General features: G+C 42.0%; 1 protein-coding gene across 1 annotated transcript in view; it reads left to right on the top strand.

Moving 5' to 3' along the window:
• The window catches only part of ehd4 (EH-domain containing 4), a 43077-nt gene that overhangs the window by 5779 nt on the left and 15172 nt on the right, over positions 1 to 22126 (top strand). The window contains exons 2-5 of the mRNA XM_083998812.1: positions 6997 to 7173; positions 9206 to 9303; positions 20315 to 20481; positions 21042 to 21175. Of these exons, the coding sequence (XP_083854938.1) occupies positions 6997 to 7173; positions 9206 to 9303; positions 20315 to 20481; positions 21042 to 21175 (576 nt within the window). The remainder of the gene's footprint in view (positions 1 to 6996; positions 7174 to 9205; positions 9304 to 20314; positions 20482 to 21041; positions 21176 to 22126) is intronic.

Raw genomic sequence — 22126 nt, 5'->3', positions numbered from 1 at the left:
GGATGGATGTTTGGGTCCAGGTGGTGAGGGGGCGGGGCTTAGTTGTGACATCACAAAGTGACAGGAAGTCCTGACGGCTGGTTTTAAGGCTCAGTTTCTGAATACAGGCTGTGTGCATTTCTCTGTGGACTGAGGCTTTGATACTTTCACAGTATTAATATAGAACCTACACAGAGAAAAATAGAAATAGGGAAATGTACTCAAAAGGGTCCAGACCCGTGTCGCTCCAGGCCTTTAACCTTTTTTAGAGATAATTTTGTACCCATTGGTGTCGGTACATTTTTGTACCTTTTCAAAATTTACCAGTTTAAGTACAACTGTAGCATCTAAAGGGTATACCTTTAGATGCTAGGTGCACAATTGTACTTGTACAATATTTACTTGTACTTGTACATATATGCCCTGGGTATATATGTAACCGGTGTGTGTGTTTGCTCTGCGACCTGCCCTGAGCGAGGGCGACGATGCTAACCGCTTCGCCAAGACCTTCTCCTTACTGCTACCTCGTGACTGGGCCACACCTGCAGACCTCCATTACATATATTTACTAAATAATTACTAGTTGAATGTTTAATTATTATCCCTACTTTCCTACTTAAGCTACTATTTTTTTCTAACACACTGTCTCTGATAATGTACCTTTAGGGGGTAAATACGTGTACCTTAGGAGTACATATATGTACCTTCTGCCATTCTGGAACATTTATGTGCCTTTTCTACCCCCAAAAGGTACACATAGGTACTCTAGAGTACAAAAATTGGGCATATAGGCTACAGTAGGACAGAACTGTACCTTTAAGTACAGAAATGTCCCCCTTCTGTACCCCTATTTTTCTCTGTGTAGAGCTGCTTTATTATCACACTACACATGGACATCTACCTTTATACTGTATGGAGCTTTAACACAAACATCTACCTTTATACTGTATGGAGCTTTAACACAAACATCTACCTTTATACTGTATGGAGCTTTAACACAAACATCTACCTTTATACTGTATGGAGCTTTAATACAAACATCTACCTTTATACTGTATGGAGCTTTAACACAAACATCTACCTTTATACTGTATGGAGCTTTAACACAAACATCTACCTTTATACTGTATGGAGCTTTGACACAAACATCTACCTTTATACTGTATGGAGCTTTGACACAAACATCTACCTTTATACTGTATGGAGCTTTAATACAAACATCTACCTTTATACTGTATGGAGCTTTGACACAAACATCTACCTTTATACTGTATGGAGCTTTAATACAAACATCTACCTTTATACTGTATGGAGCTTTAATACAAACATCTACCTTTATACTGTATGGAGCTTTAACACAAACATCTACCTGTATACTGTATGGAGCTTTAACACAAACATCTACCTTTATACTATATTGTCATCCTCTCCTCTCACTCCACCACTTCCTCTCAAACAAACATCTCTCTGACATTGTGGCTTTTTTCCATTAGAGCGTTTTTACATTAATGTTCCTTGTGGCTTCACTCAGACATGACGGGACACGCGCTGAAACTGCAAATCCTCCAACCAGCAGCCAATCAGAGGAGAGAGACTCAGAGACTATACACCACCAGTACTATAGCTTCTTTTGGATTCAGACTGAAAGACAGGAGACCTTTAACGTTTGCATTTTGCTGCGCGCTGTAGAAAAGCGTCAGAAGCTGCACGTCGGAGTGTCCTTGAACGCAGCTTCACTCTCGGTCTCTGCTGTGCTGCATCACCAGAACCGTTGAGGTGGTTGCAGATGAAGTGACTGATGAGGTCATCGCTCGCACACTGAGCGGTTACACACTGAGCTTATCTCATGTCTGCAGACAAAAGGGTGTGTGTCTTTGTGTGTGTGTGTGTGTGTGTACATGTTGGGTACAAACATTCATAAGTGTTGGCAACAGAACTGACCAATCACTTCAAGCTGCAGAGAGAGTCTGGCTGCTGGTTGTGTGTGTGTGTTTAATGTGTTTAATGTGTGTGTGTGTGTGTGTGTGTGTGTGGGGCCTCTGTAGTGGCCCCACCCTGCTGCAGGAATGCTATGAATCATGCAAACTAGGAGGAATGCTATGAATCATGGGAACTTGTTGCCAGTAAACTGCAGAGTCAACAGATTTCCTCCTCGTCTTCTTCTCGTTCCACTTTTTGTTCCTCTTCTTCTTCTTCTCAACCAGCAGCGTTAACCTCGGACCACGAACAGGTGACTTCTGTTTCTGTCTGACTGGTAGAAACTAGGGATGTCATGTCACAATTACTTGTTTTCACAATTAAACGCCACAATTAATTGATCGCAAAGATTCCTAAATACCGTCACTTTCCAAAAAAAGATGATGTATGAACCGTGTCGGCAGATCTGGCACCAAAGCAAAGGTAAAAGCACAGATAACTGGTCCATTTATCTAACGTAGCATTGAATACGTAGGAACACTTCTTTTATTTTTTCTAATAAAGCACCTGCAGAGCAGCAGCTTAGCAGTGACTGCTGATAAATATGTATAGTCGTCTTGGTGGGGTTTTCGCCTTTCTTTTCTTCTTTATGTTTTCTCATCTCATCCCTGCTTTTGATGTGTGGTCACGCAGTGGAAGCAGGGCCGTTGTATAGGGGAGAAAGGTGATGATAATTCTAGGGGCCCAGCGCCCAGTGGGGCCCATAAAAAACCCAGTAGAATAATCTTTGTATGACTGATTTATTCTGCATAAGACCCTGACTAATACTCATAGTACACTGTAAAAACTCAACATCTTTCCAAGAATATTTGTATTATTTCTTTTTTTAGATCATTTTCACTTGTTTCAAACAAATTTTCACTTGAAATAAGTAGAAAAATCTGCCAGTGAAAGCAAGTTTTTTGTGCTTGTAATAAGGAAGAAAAACTTGCTCCACTATCAGATATTTCTACTTATTTCAAGTGAAAATCTGCTTGAAAGAAGTAAAAAGTGTCTAAAAACAAGCTGCTATTTATGTGATGAGTCTTATTTTAAGTAGAATGAGATTAGTTTTGACTAGAAATGACATTTTTGACTCGAAATGAGACAAATATTCTTGGTAAGATTTTGAGTTTTTGCAGTGAGGTTTCAGACAATGGCACTGACAGCTCGTCTTAATTACAGCACACAGCTTCCATTATTCAGTATAGTTATTATTGTTAACACATCCCACGACATTACCAGAATAGACAGCATACTAAAACCCTCGGATGATCCTTCAGTTTGTACCACTTCCATGACCCCTGGACAAATTTTAGACACCAGTTGCTCCCAAAATATTTGTGATACATATAGGGCTGGGTCTTGACTAAACATGAAAATCATTTTTGACATGGGTTTCAACATTTTTAACCCCTTCCTGGCCAGTTGTTTTAGCTGCAAAAACACAACATTTTAATGGGGCTCTATGGGGTTTATGGCTGGTGACAGTATTTTAGTGATAAAAAGAGATAAAATCCAAAATCCTCCTCTGTGAAAACGTCTGACTCTAATATGTCAAAAAATAAAACAAGAATTCTGAAAAGGGCTTTATCCATTGTTCAGATTTTGATTTTGGAAATTAGCGCATATTTCATTAGATATTGCCTCATTTATATATTTAAACATAAAATTTGACAAAACTTGTAATACAAAAGATATTTGTCTTAATGTGAGTAATAAACTTAGGAAGTTTCATGGTGATATCTGTTAGTTAAAATTTGTACTTTATTTTTACATTAAAAAACCCATAGGTGGACATTTTTGAAGGGTCATGGATGTTGTTAAAATGCATTATGGGTCCAAAAAATTGACTTTCATTCTGAAACTCGGGACATCCAGAGTTTACCCAAAGATACATCTCCTCGCCAAATATCAGGCCCCAGTGACCTTTCATCTGACCTTGGGGAGTTGGGAAAGTGTGAGAGGTGGACAAAAATGTCATACTGGGGGTGTTTTCTAACCTTTTTCCTACTAGTTCCAAATGAAGTAATACTTTGAAATGGAAAAAGCGTTTAAATGACTTATTAGTAGTTTAATTCCATGGAGCCAAATGACCCAAGGAGTTCATGTACGTAGATACTAGACGTTGACCTCTCGTGACCTTCTGGCCTTTTCTTTTGTTCCTGCAGCGTCATCAGTTAAAAGGTGATGACACGTTTCCAGGAAGCTGCAGAGAGACTCATCCTGGGTTATTGATCCTCGTCTGCAGCAGCCAATAAGAGTTGATGTCGGTGTGCGCTCGGGAACTACTAGCCTGTTAGATTTCAGCGGGTTTGGTGTTTTGAGAATCGGTTTTTAATTGGACGTAAAATGAGGAAACACATTGTTTTGTTTTAGCTTCATCTTCATCCTGAAAGCTGTGAGTTGACTGATGAGCTGCAGCCGCGAGAAGCTTCATCCTCTTTCAGTCTGAGTCTCTGATCGTCGTCCAAACCCACAGCTGACGGCGACACGGGGGCCGACGATGATGTGCGACACCATTGAAGGTCGAAGGTCGGCGGCGAACGGCCCTGGTAGTTTTCCATCGTCTCTGTTTTCTTTTGAAGCCGTGACAACAGGACGCCAGAGGACACAGACATCCTCCATCTCTTCCTTCCTTCCTTTCTCACTTTTCTCCAACGAGGAAAAGCGAGCGAGCGCGAGGGGGGACGAGGTCGGCGCTGAGAAGAGAAGAGAAGAGAAGAGAAGAGAAGAAAGCACGGGAAGAGGTCGATCTCTGCTGTTTGTTATTCTGACAGGACAGATTGACTGAGTCACAGCCACGTTTACACAAACAACCAGATCGGATTAGAACGTGTCTGTTCATGCATCAAGCAGCTAATCAGAATAAATTCATGCTGCTCAGATCGATAGAATATAAAATAATAGAAGAAGCAAATCCACCGGACTAAACCGCCCATCTGGAAATTTCTTTCTGAATGAGCACGTTTGGATTCAAACTTTCCAATCGACGTGTTTACATGACGCGGTTTTATTCAGAATCTCTTTTATTTGCCAAGTTTGTGCAGACAAACACAAGTCACACAAAGACATACAGAATGAGGACAGATTAAAGGGATAGTTCAACATTTTGTCAAATTGTCCCATTGCCCTAATCCCTACATAGCAGTAGGTTTGTTACCTTTAATTGTTATATTGTAATTGTAATTGTAGCTATTTTTAGAACGGCGGAGCAGAGCCGTGAGCTGCTCAGAGCTACGCTACGGAGGCTCATTATGGGATTTCTTAATTGGTTTCCCTCATCAAACTCATCAAATACACAATCCAACAACTCCACAACGCTCTGGTGGACAAGTTGTGAGCTGCACATTCACCACGCTATGAGATAATAACACAACGTTACCACACAGAGTTGTTTTAGAGGGAAATACAGAGACTGTTGATGAAAAACTGTCCCTGAAGGCAACGCGCATCAGCTGGTTTTGCATGAATTTCCCTCTAAAACAACTCTGTGTGGTAACGTTGTGTTATTATCTCATAGCGTGGTGAATGTGCAGCTCACAACTTGTCCACCAGAGCGTTGTGGAGTTGTTGGATTGTGCTAATTTGCCAAAAATGTTGAACTATCCCTTTAAGGCGGCCAGTTGGTAGTGCAAATAAACAATGAGGTAGTTGTGCAATGAGATAAATAATAAATACTTGAAAAATATATGTATGTATATGTTATTTACAGCAGGGTTGTATTGCAGTATCTACAGTTGGCAGGATATATCCAGTGACAGTGGGATCCCAGGGCTCCAGACTGCCCCCCCATGGAGGCATTTGAGACGGTGCAAGTGAATCTTCTATCTACTTGCACCAGTAAATTTACTGTTTGTTGGTTTTTTAACAATCAAAGAATCTCTGGAATCTCTGAAATGTGAATATTTGCTCTGCAGGTCGATCTGTGCTCCTACATTCTCTGCTTGTGCTCCTAAAGTCTTAGGTTAGGAGCCACAGTGTTAGTCTGGAGTCCTGGATTGACATTTATCTCTATTTAATTCAGATTATCTGTGTAAACATGGCTACTGAGGTGCAGAGGAAACAAGGATGAAGACAGTCTGAGTCTGTTGGTGCAGTCAGTCAGTTGTTGTTGTTTCTTCTATTGAACACGTCCGTCACTGAAGTCTAGAGACTCTGGGTTTTATTTTTTTCTTCCTCCGTCTCAGAGCGGCAGGCGGCCATATTGTTTTGAGGTTGTTGTCCATCCGTCCTGTTGTCATGGACACGATATCTCAGCAACGCCTTGATGGAGCGTCTTCAAATTTGGCAAAAACATCCTCTTGGAGTCGAGGAGGGTTTTTCTTATTTTTAGATCGAGCTGGTTAAAGGTCAAACGTCCACACGGTCAAGACAACAGTTCCCAAATGTTTAAAAAAAAACCACAGCGTCCAGTCACAACTCCTGTTAGCTCGGAGGATTAATAAACAACCTGACTGATCGATCAATCAGGGCCGGCCCCTGGCATAAACCCTCTATGCGGTTGTTTCGGGCCACAGCCATTAGGTGGGGGGCCACATGATCAGAAAGGTACCGGGGTTCATCAAGTCATTTAAACATCCTGAGGTCTGCACGTGCAGCTATGAGCTTTATATGTAATGTGAAGTCAATATTCAGCTTCTTTTATCTCACATTTGAGACATTTGGTGAAAACAGAACGGCAGAATGACAACACTGGCCTCAGTGTGCTTACAGCGGAGGTTCTAATATTTAGACATAACACACTTGAGTATTGTTACATCTGCAAGTATCTTAAAAAGATACATTTAAGAAAATATGTAAAAGTGGAGAAAATGGCCTCAAACCTCAGAGGGATAAACACGTCTGTATTCAGTTGTAACCAGTGATTTGGTGTTTGCGATTAGAGTGCAGGGCCACAAACAAAAACCTTGTTTAGGGGGCCACCAAAATCCTAGGGCCGGACCTGCGATCAATTAATCAATCGATCAATTAATCAATGAATGAATGAATCCATCACTGATCGTTGAGCCAGCTGACTCCTCCTCCTCTTCCTCCTCCTCCTCCTCCTCCTCCTCTCAGGTATCTGTTGGAGCAGGATTTCCCGGGGATGAGGATCGGTCCGGAGCCGACCACCGACGGCTTCATCGCCGTGATGCACGGAGAGAACGAAGGCGTCGTCCCCGGCAACGCCCTGGTGGTCGACCCCAAGAAACCCTTCAGGAAGCTCAACGCGTTCGGAAACTCCTTCCTCAACAGGTACACACACACACACACACACACACACACACACACACACACACACACACACTGCTCAATGACTCTCTGATAGCAGCTGCTCAGATGCTGCGTTCAAGGAACCCTGTAAATATACACAATAATCTGTAGCTTTAAAGGGACAGTTCAACATTTTGGCAAACTCTCCTCTCACCATAATCCCCATAGTCATAGCAGTAGGTTCATTACCTTTAATTATCGGTGCATGTTGTTTTGAGATACATGGTATTTCCGCCTTTCCCTCATCATCAAACTCATCAAATACACAATCCAACAACTCCAAAACGCTCTGGTGGACAAGTTGTGACACATTCACCACGCTATGAGATAATCATGTAACATTAATGCAAAGCCAGAACTACATTCCAGACACGGCTGCTGGGCGGAGGGATTTCAAAAGCACAAGTAGTTCCCAGAACCTTCTGCTACGACTATAGGGATTATGGCAATGGGAGAATTTGCCAAAATGTTTAACTATCCCTTTAAGAGAACCTTTTCTCTTCAGTTTTTGCTGTTTTGTTTCCTGAAACCAGGTTCCTCTAATCCCAGATTACAGATTACACAGTTATTTTCACTTTTGTCTGATTTAATGAAGCTGCTGCTGCTGCTTTCTAAACAGCCAATGAGTGACCAGTCGACCTTTAATCTGCCCGGAGACAGAGAAAAGGAGCAAATAATCTGATTGGATGACTCAGTTTTCATAGTTTCAGGACAGTAACTCTTTCATTTCTGATGCAAATTTGATGGAAAACATAACATGAGGTGACGGACGATCAATAATCAATGTCCACACACACACACACACACACACACACACACACGCACACACACACACAGACAAATCCTGGCAACACCTCACACTCCTGTCACTGTTGCTTCTCAAAACACTCACAACCTGGGAAGTGACCGCCTTCACCCCAGTCACCCCAGACTGAAGTGTAAACAACACACACTCCTACACACACACACACACACACTCCTACACACACACACACACACACACACACAGGCGGCTGTCAGATTCCTCAGGCTTCGTATCAGTGGTTTAAATTTAGCTAAAAACACTCGTGTCCAAACGTGTTTCCTCCGTCCAGAAATATGTTTTGAAGAGGAAGTGGACGGACAGTCGACCCTCAAACTGCCCGTGTGTGTGTGTGTATTTTTATGTGTGTGTGGGTTGAGGCATTCCTCTAACCAGGAATCCCATGTCGTCCCGGTCGGAGCGACGGACGGAGGAACTTTTCCACAATAAGTTATTGTTTCCAGGGGGAAGTGTGTGTGCGTCACCACGTGTCAGAGCGGCAAGTTTTGTTTTTTCCCGCTGCCAGTCTGTGGCTCGAACGCACCGCGGCGATTTATGGTCTGCTGTGGTCTGACGGCTAAAATTAACTTTAAAAGTAAAACACACACACACACACAAAATACTATTTATAGTGAACAACATCTACACAACATGTCAGATTTATTGTCCATGGAAATAGAACACTGCAAAAACTCAAAATCTTACCGAGAATATTTGTCTTATTTCTAGTCAAAACAAATCTCATTATACGTTACATAAGACTCATCACATAAAAAGTAGCTTGTTTTTAGACAATTTTTACTTCTTTCGAGCAGATTTTCACTTGGAATAAGTAGAAAAATCTGATAGTGGAGCAAGTTTTTCTTTCTTATTACAACAAGCACAAAAAACTTGCTTTCACTGGCAGATTTTTCTACTTATTTCAAGTGAAAATGTGTTTGAAACAAGTGAAAATGATCTAAAAACAAGTAAATTTTTAGGTGATGAGTCTTATTTTAAGTGGAAAGAGATTAGTTTTGACTAAAAATGAGACATTTTGACAAGAAATAAGACAAATATTCCTGGAAAGATTTTGAGTTTTTGCAGTGAAAATGGAACAAACGTCTGATAAAATTGTAAAATAAAGTTTTGTTTTGATGAATTTAGAGTTTTTTTTAGTTTCTGTATTGTCAAACAGACGCATCAAAGTCACATGACGCTGTGTGTTTTCAGGTTCATCTGCTCTCAGATGCCCAATCAGGTTCTTCAGAGCATCAGCATCATCGACACTCCCGGGATCCTGTCGGGAGAGAAGCAGCGAATCAGCAGAGGTACGACGACCTGTTCACATTTAGTTTCATTGGTTGATTGGTCGGAGAAAAAACTAAACAAAATACACATTTTGAGTTGTGTCTTGTCAAAATCTATGTGACCGAACTGTGTGTGAGAGGCTAAAGGGCTTTTAATTTGAAGGGCCAGATACAGGAAGTCGTGACAGTCACTCACTGTCAGTTTTTTTAAATTTTTTATGGTGATATCACGACTGTGAGTCAACATTTTGGTAAATTGGCCCATAGCCATAATCCCTATAGTCATAGCAGTAGGTTCGTTACCTTTAATTGTCGGTGCAAGCTGTTTTTAGAACGGCGGAGCAGAGCCGTGAGCTGCTCAGAGCTACGCTACGGAGGCTCATTATGGGATTTCTTGGTTTCCTTCATCAAACTCATCAAATACACAATCCAACAACTCCACAACGCTCTGGTGGACAAGTTGTGACCTGCACATTCACCACGCTATGAGATAATAACACAACGTTACCACACAGAGTTGTTTTAGAGGGAAATACATGTAAAACCGCTGATGCACGTTGCCTTCAGGGACAGTTTTTCATCAAGCAGTCTCTGTATTTCCCTCTAAAACAACTCTGTGTGGTAACGTTGTGTTATTATCTCATAGCGTGGTGAATGTGCAGGTCACAACTTGTCCACCAGAGCGTTGTGGAGTTGTTGGATTGTGTATTTGATGAGTTTGATGAGGGAAACCAAGAAATCCCATTAGCTTTGATATTTAATCAATGGGAAACACCGTATCATTAGTCGACTGATCGATCGCCTTAAATGACAACTACCGATCGACCAAGAACATCTTTGGTTGGGGGGCGGCCCTAGTCTCCACCCGTGTGTCGACATGTGGTAAAGTTGCTGCCGTTCACACCTTCACACTGTGAATGTGTCGTCATGTGAAGTGATGGAAACACGAGCGTGTCGGTCCGTTGTTGTGTGTCGTTGCGTAACCGACCCTGAGATTCCTTCACTTCCTCATATTGTACAGCCATGATGATGTGGTTGTGCAGGGTGGAGTGGTCGGCTCCACATTCAGACGTCACTCAGCGTTTCACTGGAGTATAAATACAGAGTGAGTGAACTCCCAGGCAGCAGCAGAGGTCAAAGGTCACAGCGTGCTAACACCACAGGATACGTATACGGTTCACACCAAAACATCTCATAGATGGATCATTCAGATGTTCATGTTCCCTGGAGGACGAACCCTGCTCATGTTTTATTCCACATGAATGGGTGGATTTCCTTCAGATCCTGTTCCTTCTCCCCAGAGGATGAACCCTGACGGTATCGACCCCATCTGTTATCTCACATTTCTGAGATTTTCTCCGCGAAACATTAAATCCTGATCGTGAACCTTTTTTTTTTTTGGTTTCACTTCTCCAACTCCACTTTGTTCCTCGGCTGCAGCTGCTGATGTGAAACCTCCAGAGTTTGTGAATGCAGATCTGAAACCAGAGGAACTGACAAGAGACAGGAACCAGCTGTCGGGGAAGTTGTTTCTGCACAATCCTGAACGTTACAACTGACATCAATGACACCAGGAGTTACTATACACTATCACTGCAAAAACTCTCTATTCTTTCCAAGAATATTTGTCAAATTTCTTGTCAAAATGTCTAATTTCTAGTCAAAACCATTCTATTTCCACTTAAAATAAGACTCATCACCTAAAAATGTACTTGTTTTCAGATAATTTTCACTTGTTTCAAGTGAAAATATGCTTGAAAGAAGGAAAAGTGTCTAAAAACAAGCTGCTTTTTAATGTATATTTAAGTATAATGAGATTTGTTTTGACTAGAAATGACATTTTGACTAAAAATAAGACAAATATTCTTGGTCAGATATTTGATTTTTTGCAGTGATTAAAATGATAGTTCACCCAAAATTCAAATTTCACTCATTATCTACTCACCCTCATGTCAAATTTCAATTTTGGCTGAACTATCCCTTTAACACATATACACTGTTCAGATACACAGGATCTATCAGAGGTTGGTCCAAGGAGGAAACAGTGGTGAACCACAGGGTCGGGGCCGAGGCTCATTGATACACGTGCTCATGATGTTTTGTCTGATCGGTGATCGGTGACTTTAGTTTGAGCGTAAACGAAACAAACTCTGTAGATTTCTCCGCGCTGGAAATACAACTTCATCAGTTTTATTTCTCTGGAAACATCAGAGTCTGTGAGCAGTGAGTCACCGCTTCTGAAATCGCTGTGTGGCAGAAAAATGCACATAAAAATAGTTTTTCATATTGCCTGATAGCATTTTATGGTTCTTGTTTTTTTGTTAATCTAAGTGTTGTTTCAGTTCGATGACCAATATTTTAAATTTTCCCCAGTATTACTTACGATGAAGTTTTGGAATTTCTTTTTTTTTTTACAATTCCTATTCCAATATGAAGTCAGTGAAATGTTTTAATTACTGTTCAGTGACATCCCTGGTCTTCCGTACATAGTAACACATTATGAGTTAAAGGGACAACAAGGAGTTTTAGAAAGCAGCAAAGTGTTTTCACTACATTTCCCATGAGCCTCCGCGCGCACGGTGAAATTCTTGGACCGGCGCAAGATGGACTAAAGCGAAAACATTTGCCAAGAATGTTTTCATTCATCAAGAATGAAAGTCGGAGGTTTGAAGACGATCAGATACCGTCGTAGTTCCCACCACAAACGATGCCAACTAGTGATCCGGCGACGTTATTCCCATGACCCGCTGGGCAGCGGCTGTGAAACCAAAAGTAGTATTTCCACCACTAATAATAATAACAAAATAACGATCAAGACAAAACGATATATTTATTGAAAATGGACCCATTAACAAGTGTAGGTAGCATAGATTCATCCACATTAATATGAGACTTTTTTATAACAAAAACAAACTCCTCCTCGTCTGTTTAACCTATGATTCTTGTATCTAAATCACAAACAAATAAGTAAATGTGGCATCATCGTCGATCAAGAACATGTTTGGATCAGGTTTTATCGTCATAATCCGACTCATAAACGGCACCATCTAGTGGCCACAAGAGACGTTGCACCTCAAAGTGCTAAATGCTGCTAGATCCACACCCAACACCCAACGCCTCAGTGCTGTCGGATCGTAAACCCTCTGTAGTTAAATGAGTTGTGCTGTGGGAAACTCGTTGGAGCTCGTAAAAGCCTCATGAAGGAAGGAGTTCCTCAGAGATCGCTGCGAGGTCCCCATGTGGTATCGGTCGGACGAGCCCATAAATAATTCCTCAGAGGTGACTTTGTGTACGTTCTGGTTGTGGATGGAGCTGGATGATGCTCTGATGTGTTGCGCTGCGGAGGGGATGGAAATGATTTTTTAGCCACGGCCCTGAAGCTGTGATCAGAATCCAAAGTGAAGACAGGAACCCCCGGGAGGAAGATGAAGAGAAAATTCATCGACTGTTTAAGAGAAGCTGTTACAAATTTGGCAAAAGGAGAGTCAGCGGAGGATAGACAGTAAAGATCTGTGAGCGTGACTGTGTTTCTATTGGAGGGAACCACAGAGAGAAGAGGGTGGTTGGATCAGTGAAGAGCCGAAGAAGAGCAGTTTTAAAACGATTAAAAACCGAAAAAAGATAGTTAGCATAAACTTAAAGGGATACGCCAACATTTCTTTTTTCGTGTCTTGCCTCACTCCCGAGTCCATGACCAGCAGATAGACACCATCCTTTTGACTGTGCGTGCAGTAACAAGGGGGATAGAGCCGTATCGCCCGTAATTAGCTTAGCTCAAACACTGGAAGTGTATAGGTAGTGTTAGCCTGCCTCCACCTAAAGTCGCTAATTAGCTAAGCTCAAACGCTGGAAGTGTATGGGTAGTGTTAGCCTGCCTCCACCTAAAGTCGCTAATTAGCTTAGCTCAAACACTGGAAGTGTATGGGTAGTGTTAGCCTGCCTCCACCTAAAGTCATCAGAGAAACTCTTCAGCAACTCTAAACGGAAACCGGCGGGCCGATCTTCGTCTCAGAGCTGACAAAACTCTCCGGTAAGGCATCTTGAGCGGTCAAATGCCGCTAACGGGACGAGATCGGTCAAAACGGAGGGTTCAAGCAAAGACGCTTTATTTTGGTTCAAGCTAGCTACTTCGAGGGTAGGTTAGCTTCCTATTTCAAAGTAAAAGCACAAATTCTATCGTCATGGTTTTCTGTATGTAAAGGGCAACGGGTGTTTTATTTTGTGAAAGTAACCGGAAGTGCGTTGGTCACAACGGCTAGCTTGAGTAGCGCCGAATTCGTCCGAACAAAATTGTAAACAGCTGGTATTTAGACAAATTAACGACACACTGCTGATCTAAACGGCTACTTTCTCACCTAAACATGTTTGAAATGTGGATAAAGTGATATATTTACAGAGTTTAGAGCTAAAATGAAATCAGCTTCTGACTGCTGATTTCAGCTCGGGTAGGAGGCAGGCTAACACTACCCATACACTTCCAGTGTTTGAGCTAAGCTAATCAGCGACTTTAGGTGGAGGCAGGCTAACACTACCTATACATTTCCAGCGTTTGAGCTAAGCTAATTAGCGACTTTAGGTGGAGGCAGGCTAACACTACCTATACACTTCCAGCGTTTGAGCTAAGCTAATTAGCGACTTTAGGTGGAGGCAGGCTAACACTACCTATACACTTCCAGTGTTTGAGCTAAGCTAATTACGGGCGATACGGCTCTATCTCCCTTGTTACTGCACGCACAGTTGAAAGGATGTCTATCTGCTGGTCATGGACTCGGGAGTGAGGCAAGACACGAAAAAAAATGTTGGCGTATCCCTTTAATATACTTACATGGGGCTGCAACAAACATCGTTTTCATTATTGATTATTTCCTTTATATAACATGATAGAAAAAGGTCCATTAAAAGTAATTAAAATCCAAGATGACCTCCATAGAGATGTATTCAAAAAGAAGCAATTAGCTTGAAAACGAATGAATAAATCATCCAAATAGCAGCTGAGTCATTCTCCACTCTGAACTATATTTACAACATATCATAACCTTTTACCATGATGGGATGGAACATGCTTCTCTCCATCCCTGTTCAGTTAAAGCTCAGCTGGGCGGATGGATGGATGGAGGGAAGGAGGGAGGGATTAGAGGGAGGGACGGAGCGCCACAGGAAGCAGCGATGGGGCGTTCCCTCCATCTGGAAGCGTTTAGAGCTGCTCAGCTGAGGCCGAATTCCTCCTGAAGACGTTCACCAGAGCCAAGTGTGACTCAACACACACACACACACACACACACACACACTGACGTCAGCAGCATCACTGACAGATTAAATGGCACTGACTGAACACACTGTCAGCTCCGTCAAAAACAAATCTCCATATTTGAATATTGATTATAAGTTGTTGTATTATGGATCTCACGTGTGATGACTGGGGAAACTTGTGGTTTTTGGAACATTTTCATGGTGTAAAATTGTGAGGAACCCAGTGCAGTGCCGTGCAGTTTGCTGTTGTTGTGACATCACAAAGTGACAGGAAGTCCTGACGGCTGGTTTTAAGGCTCAGTTTCTGAATACAGGCTGTGTGCATTTCTCTGTGGACTGAGGCTTTGATACTTTCACAGTATTAATATAGAACCTAGAGCTGCTTTATAATCACACTACACATGGACATCTACCTTTATACTGTATGGAGCTTTAACACAAACATCTACCTTTATACTGTATGGAGCTTTAACACAAACATCTACCTTTATACTGTATGGAGCTTTAACACAAACATCTACCTTTATACTGTATGGAGCTTTAACACTAACATCTACCTTTATACTGTATGGAGCTTTAACACAAACATCTACCTTTATACTGTATGGAGCTTTAATACAAACATCTACCTATGGAGCTTTAACACAAACATCTACCTTTATACTGTATGGAGCTTCCACCCTCATGTGTTTTGTGTTTTGTTCTTGTCGCTCTGCTGTGAGTTGTGTTTCTGTGTTGTATGGAAACATGGCGGCGGCTGCAGACAGTCTGCAGGGTGGAGCCTCTCTCTCAGGCCTCGGACATGTGACGGAAACATTAAATGTCCCTTTAATTATAGCTCGATGTCGTTTTAAAAACACGTCAGAGTCTCGGAGCCGAGGCTCGACAACGAGGCCGGAGGAGATGTAGAAAAAACCTGGAGGAGAAACGAGAGTCTGAAGTTAATCATCTGTATTTCAGTGAGTCACCGTTGGACTTGAGCCTTACTCAGATTCCTCAGTCTGACCGTCAGTTCGTCTGCCTGGGCTTTCAGCCAGTCATCCCTCCCTTTACTTCTCTCCTGGCTCTCCGGTCCACTCCAGAGTCCGGTCCACGCCGGTCCGGTCCGGTCCTGGTCTGTGGTTTCACTGGGCTGCAGCTCCGTCACCGTGGATGAACCCAGTAACCCTCACGGCTCCACCAGCGGTTTGTCATGACGACCAGCGGTTGTTGGTTCTCATTAAAGGGACAACGAGGAGTTTTGGAAAGCGAAGTGTTCTCATACTACATTTCCCATGAGCCTCCGCGCGCACGGTGAAATTCTTGGACCGGCGCAAGATGGACGTCTTGTCAAGAATGTTTTCAATCATCAAGAATTAAAGTCAGAGGTTTGAAGACGATCACATACCGTCGTAGTTCCCACCATAAACGGAGATTCGGCGGCGTTATTATCATGACTCGCCGGCAGCGTCCGCGAAACCGAAAGTAAAGAAACGCTGGTCGGCTCGCCCAGCGTTTCCACCATTAATTAAAATAACTAAATAACGATAGAGACAAAACCTTATCTAAAATGGGCCCATTAACAAGTGGTAACGTAGATTCATCCACATTAATATCAGACTCCGCCCCCTAACTCCCAGCCAACCCAAATATGGGCGTGTCAGTTTGTAGCAAAGGTTCGCTCACCTGCCTGTCACTCCAGAGGCCACACCCCCTCCATTTAAACATGACTTCAAGCCTTAAAGGTCCAGCGTGTAATAATTGATAAGGTTTATTGTTAAAGCAGAAGTAAGGTGAATGTTTGTGTTAATATAAGTCTTAAATAGTTGTATCTTCCGACAGCAATCACTTCTATAGAGTGTTTGGTCTGAAACACGGGTCTGTCAGTCACTCTGCTCTGCTCTGAGCCGAGGAGAAAACTTTCCTTGTATCCTACAACCTTTATCCAATGAGGAGAGAGAACGGCATAAAGGGGCAGTCCTCTCTGTGTGTGCAGCCAAGGGATGCGCCTGAATGTGGTGACGTGGGGACGAGGGCGGGGACTGCTAACTCCATCTGCTGACAGGAAGTTAGACAAAACCACCGGATCGCTTACTTCTGCTTTAATAACATGGGCGTGTGTGATCACTGACTCCCTCTAGTGGCCGGTGGAGGAACTGCAGCCTGTTGACCGTCTTCTCCTCCTCCGTATTTTGCTCTTTATTTCCTCTGTTGAACTCTGAGCACATTTTTTCCGAAGGTTTAATGCAGAGGAAGCAGAGGAAGCCGTAGTATTGTTGTTATAGCCGAGGTTGTTTTCCTCTGAACAGGAAGTGGAACATGTGAAGTAAAAGAAGTCGACCTGACGGACTCACACGGGAGCAGAGACCTCTGATGTAACGTCCTCGCTCCGTCTCTCAGGTGTGTTCACCTGCCAGCTGTGTTTACATTAACACACAGTGGGTTTATATAAAGGGTGGAGTGGAGCAGCACCTGGCCGAGTGGGCGGGGCTTAAATACACAGACTCACTAACATGTTGGAAGGTTTCTAGCTTTTCACACTCGTCCATTCACCTTCATGAATAAATGATGTGAGACGATGTGATGGTGAGAGGAGGAAGAGAAGTCTTCACAGCTTCAGGTTACAGCTGCAGGCTCAGGTGTCCTGGGAGACGTGTGTGTGTGTGTTTGTGTCTGTGTGTGTGTGTGTTGTGTCCACAAACAGTCGGAGGTGTGTGTGTGTGTTGCCCTGCTGTCGTGTTTAGAGTGTGGACACCAACGACCAGCGACATCATGTTAAATACTGTGGTTGAAATGTGATACAGGAGCTTTTTTTTTTGCTTTTTTGAGCAACTGAAAATACAAACTAGAAACAAAAAGAGGATAAAAATAGAAATACAGATGAAAATTAAGTATAGTTCAGTATAAAAGTGCAAAAATATAACATCAGGGGATTAACGAAGCAACACCAAATAGTAGCAGATGAGATAAGGTGCGAAAGATGCTTTTTATCATTTAAATTTAACATAAAACGGAGCATCGAAATAATAAAATAAAGATAAGTTATAAAGTCCAGGCTTCATTTTTTGGCATATTTGCTTTTTATCTTTTTAAGCGATGAAAAATAACTTAAAATCACAAATAAAACTAGTAAAGGAAGGCTTAGAGTTCCTCCATTTAACACAATGGATATGATCTTTACCCAGCAGTAGGATGATCTTATAACTAGAGCTCCAACTAACGATTATTTTCATTATCGATGAATCTGTTGATTATTTAAACCATTAATCGATTAGTTGTTTGGTCAATAAAATGTAAAAAAAGGTTGAAAAACATCGTTCAGTGTTTCTCAAACCACCAGACAACGTCCTCAAATGTCTTGTTTTGTCCACAAACCAAAGAGAGACTCAGTTTATTGTCATAAAGGAACAAAGAAACCAGAAATATTCACATTGAAGAAGCTGAAATCAGAGAATCTGGACTTTTTTTTCCTTTAAAAAACGACTCAAACTGATTATTAGATTATCAGAATAGTTGACGATTCATTTAATAATCGATTATTGTTTGATTAATTGTTGCAGCTCTAATAGACAAGACGAGATGAACCATATAAAAACATCATTGACTTTTAGAGAGCAACACACACACACACACACTGCCTACTGTGCAACGTCAGCATAAATGTTGACTGATACTATTGACTCATCTTGTGGCTGTAGGTTGTGTCAGTGTGTGTGTGTGTGTGTGTGTGTAGTGTAAACTGCAGTACAAGGTGACCTTTGAGTCCGAGGTGGAAACTTTCTCTCTTGTTGACTGTAGACGACGGAGCGGTCGGTCTGGAGCAGCAGACGGCGTGACGCGATGTAACGTCCTCCTCTGTCATCAGCTCAACTTTATTAAAGGGATAGTTCAACATTTTGGCAAATTGGCCCATTGCCATAACCCCTATAGTGTTTTAGAGGGAAATTCATGAAAAACCTCTGATGCACGTTGCCTTCAGGGACAGTTTTTCATCATCAGTCTCTGTATTTCCCTCTAAAACAACTCTGTGTGGTAACGTTGTGTTATTATCTCATAGCGTGGTGAATGTGCAGCTCACAACTTGTCCACCAGAGCGTTGTGGAGTTGTTGGATTGTGTATTTGATGAGTTTGATGAGGGAAACCATGGGATTGTGGCAATGGGCCAATTTGACAAAAATGTTGAACTATCCCTTTAACACAATTTTATTGAGACAGAGTGGACGACAAACGAGTTCAAGCTGAGCTGCTGGTGCGTCATGTAGGATGGTTTATGATGGAGATGGTGCCGGTGCTTTCAGCTGCATCTGAAGGTCTTCATCATCATTCATCTTCATGTTATTATAGGTAATATTAGTGATGCGTTCAAGTGTACGTGGTATTTTCTAACGCCGGTGGAGGCAGAGCTGCTTTCAACCACTCGTAGGTAAACAGAGAGTTTAACAATGACTCCTGTGGGAAACTGTGTCACTGCTGCTGCAGAGGCCAGATAGAAACCTGAGTGTGTGTGTGTGTGTGTGTGTGTGTGTACGTGTGTGTGTGTGTGTGTTTCTTCTAGTTGTCGTCAGAGCTTTTTCTGTTCCAACTTTAAAAGCCTTTGTCTCTGTTTAGTTTCCAGTTCAGTGTCACCGAGAGTCAGAGGGACCACACCCAGACTGCCACAGCTCATTTTACACACACACACACACACACAGACACACACAGACACACTACTTAAAGACATCATTAATGTGCGCTCGGTGCTGTTTCTGTAAAGCTTCACATTCCACCTCCACGGCTCCCAGCGATCGCTCTAATCCCAGTTCTTAATCCCAGTAAAGCTTCATAATCACTCTGGTTATTGACCCACTAAACGTCTCACATGATAAATCCAGCAGCTTCATAAACATCTTCTCCAAATCCTCCAGTTCTTTAAAACATGAAGAAATTAACTTGGTGCAACTTTTATCATAAATCAATTCATGCATGTTTTTGTTCAAATATAAAGTTTTGTTCCATTTTGCCCCAAACTGGCCCCTGGTGCTCTGACAGAGGAAAGATGGTTGTTTCTATCCAGCAGCAGATTTCCACACACTGGACCTTTAATAATAATAAAAAACTAATGTAATTTAGTTTAAAGACAGAAAATGTGAAAATATTTTATCATAAACTTTAAAGGGATAGTTCAACATTTTGTCAAACCGGCCCATCGCCATAATAATCCCTATAGTCATAGCAGTAGGTTTGTTACCTTTAATTGTCGGTGCAAGCTGTTTTTAGAACGGCAGAGCAGAGCCGTGAGCTGCTCAGAGCTACGCTACGGAGGCTCATTATGGGATTTCTTGGTTTCCCTCATCAAACTCATCAAATACACAATCCAACAACTCCACAACGCTCTGGTGGACAAGTTGTGACCTGCACATTCACCACGCTATGAGATAATAACACAACGTTACCACACAGAGTTGTTTTAGAGGGAAATTCATGCAAAACCGCTGATGCGCGTTGCCTTCAGGGACAGTTTTTCATCAAGCAGTCTCTGTATTTCCCTCTAAAACAACTCTTGGTGAAAAAAAGAAGAAATAGTTTATTAATGCCCGAGGGAAATTGTTTTGTTTTGTTGTAATTCTTCCCTCCAAATACAGTATATAACTGTTCAGGGATCAATCAGTTGACAGATTGATTTTAAGAAGGAAAAGTTGACCCGATGATGCAACATGAGTCTGAAAACATCTCCTACTGTGTTAGACTCTGTCAGCTGATTGATTAATTGATTGATCAGAAACCTGCAGCTCCTCATCAGTGTGTGTGTGTGTGTGTTGCCAGGTTACGACTTTGCGGAGGTGCTGCGGTGGTTCGGCGAGCGCGTGGACCGGATCATCCTGCTGTTCGACGCCCACAAGCTGGACATCTCCGACGAGTTCTCCGAGGCCATCAAGGCCTTCAAGGGTCAGGACGACAAGATCCGCGTGGTGCTCAACAAGGCCGACCAGGTACGGCTCTTCATCATCTTCACCATCATCATCATAGATATATATAAGAAGACTAGATGACTCACCCACCGCTGCTGCCCAATGACAAAGCGTAGCCAGTACGGCGGCCATCTTGGGACGGGCAACTCTCTCCCTCAGAGCATTAAGCCTCTGCTGCATGTTCTGCTATAATGACCACAACTTGCTCAGTTTTTGTCCGATTTCAAAACGGTTTGATTTTTATGAACGTTTATTCAGTTATGATGCAGCATATATAGAATCAAGGATAATTTTAATAATGTATTTTTTTTGTAAAAGTAACATTATAGTGACATTATGCAAATAGTTAAAGTAATAGCTACATACTGATTTATTTTTCACAGAGTTATGAATCGTTTTTTTAGTGCAGATGACTGGATCACCATCTACTGCACTGTAACTGCAGCCAGAGTCAGAGACAGTTGCCCGTTCCAATATGGCCGACTGTGAGCTACGCCTGCGTGTAGTCAGATCCACCCCCTTGGTCATCATCACCTGAGTCCGTCTCTAACCTCACCTGTCACCTGTCTCTGTCTCCTCAGGTGGACACGCAGCAGCTGATGCGGGTCTACGGCGCCCTCATGTGGTCGCTGGGAAAAGTCATCAACACGCCCGAGGTGGTGAGAGTTTATCTGGGCTCGTTCTGGGCCAAGCCGCTGCAGAACACGGAGAACAGGTCAGACTGCAGGACATTCATTCACTCATTCATCCATTCATTCACTCATTCATTCATTCATTTATCCATCCATTCATTTATTAATTCATTCACTCATTCATTAATTCATTCCCTCATTCAATCATGTATTCATTACAATCTCTGCAGAACACGGAGAACAGGTCAGACTGCAGGACATTTATTCACTTATTCATTCATTCATTCATTCATTCACTCATTCATTCATTCATTCATTCATTCATTCATTCATTCATTCATCCATTCATTTATTCATCCATTCATTTATTCATTCATTAAATTATTTATCCATTCATTTATCCATTAAAATCTCTGCAGAACACGGAGAACAGGTCAGACTGCAGGACATTCATTCATTCATTCATTCATTCATTCATTCATTCATTCATTCATTCATTCATTCATCTATTTATTCATTCATTCATTCATTCATTTATTCATTCATTTATCCATTAAAATCTCTGCAGAACACGGAGAACAGGTCAGACTGCAGGACATCCATTCATTCATTCATTCATTCATTCATTCATTCATTCATTCATTCATTCAATCATTCACTCATTCATTCAATTATTCATTAAAATCTCTGCAGAACATGGAGAACAGGTCAGACTCATTAATTCATTCACTCACTCATTCATCCATTCATTTTTTTCATTAAAATCTCTGCAGAACACGGAGAACAGATCAGTCACTCACTCATTCGTTCATCCATCCATTCATTCATTCATTCACTCACTCACTCATCCGTTCACTTATTCATTAAAGGGGACCTATTATGCTCCTTTTTGCACCAACTAAAATAGTTCCTGGGTGTCTTAAATACATGTCTGTGACGTGCTTCGGTCAAAATACCCCAAAGATCAAACATCACAGCATTTTCAAAAACAGGGCTCTGCAAAACGGTCTGTTTCAGTGGCCCCTCCCTTTAAA

Source organism: Trachurus trachurus, assembly GCF_905171665.1.
Source record: "Trachurus trachurus genome assembly, chromosome: 22".
Lineage (NCBI taxonomy): Eukaryota > Metazoa > Chordata > Actinopteri > Carangiformes > Carangidae > Trachurus > Trachurus trachurus.
Note: the sequence above shows the minus strand (reverse complement) of the source record. Positions and strands in the feature narration are given on the sequence as shown.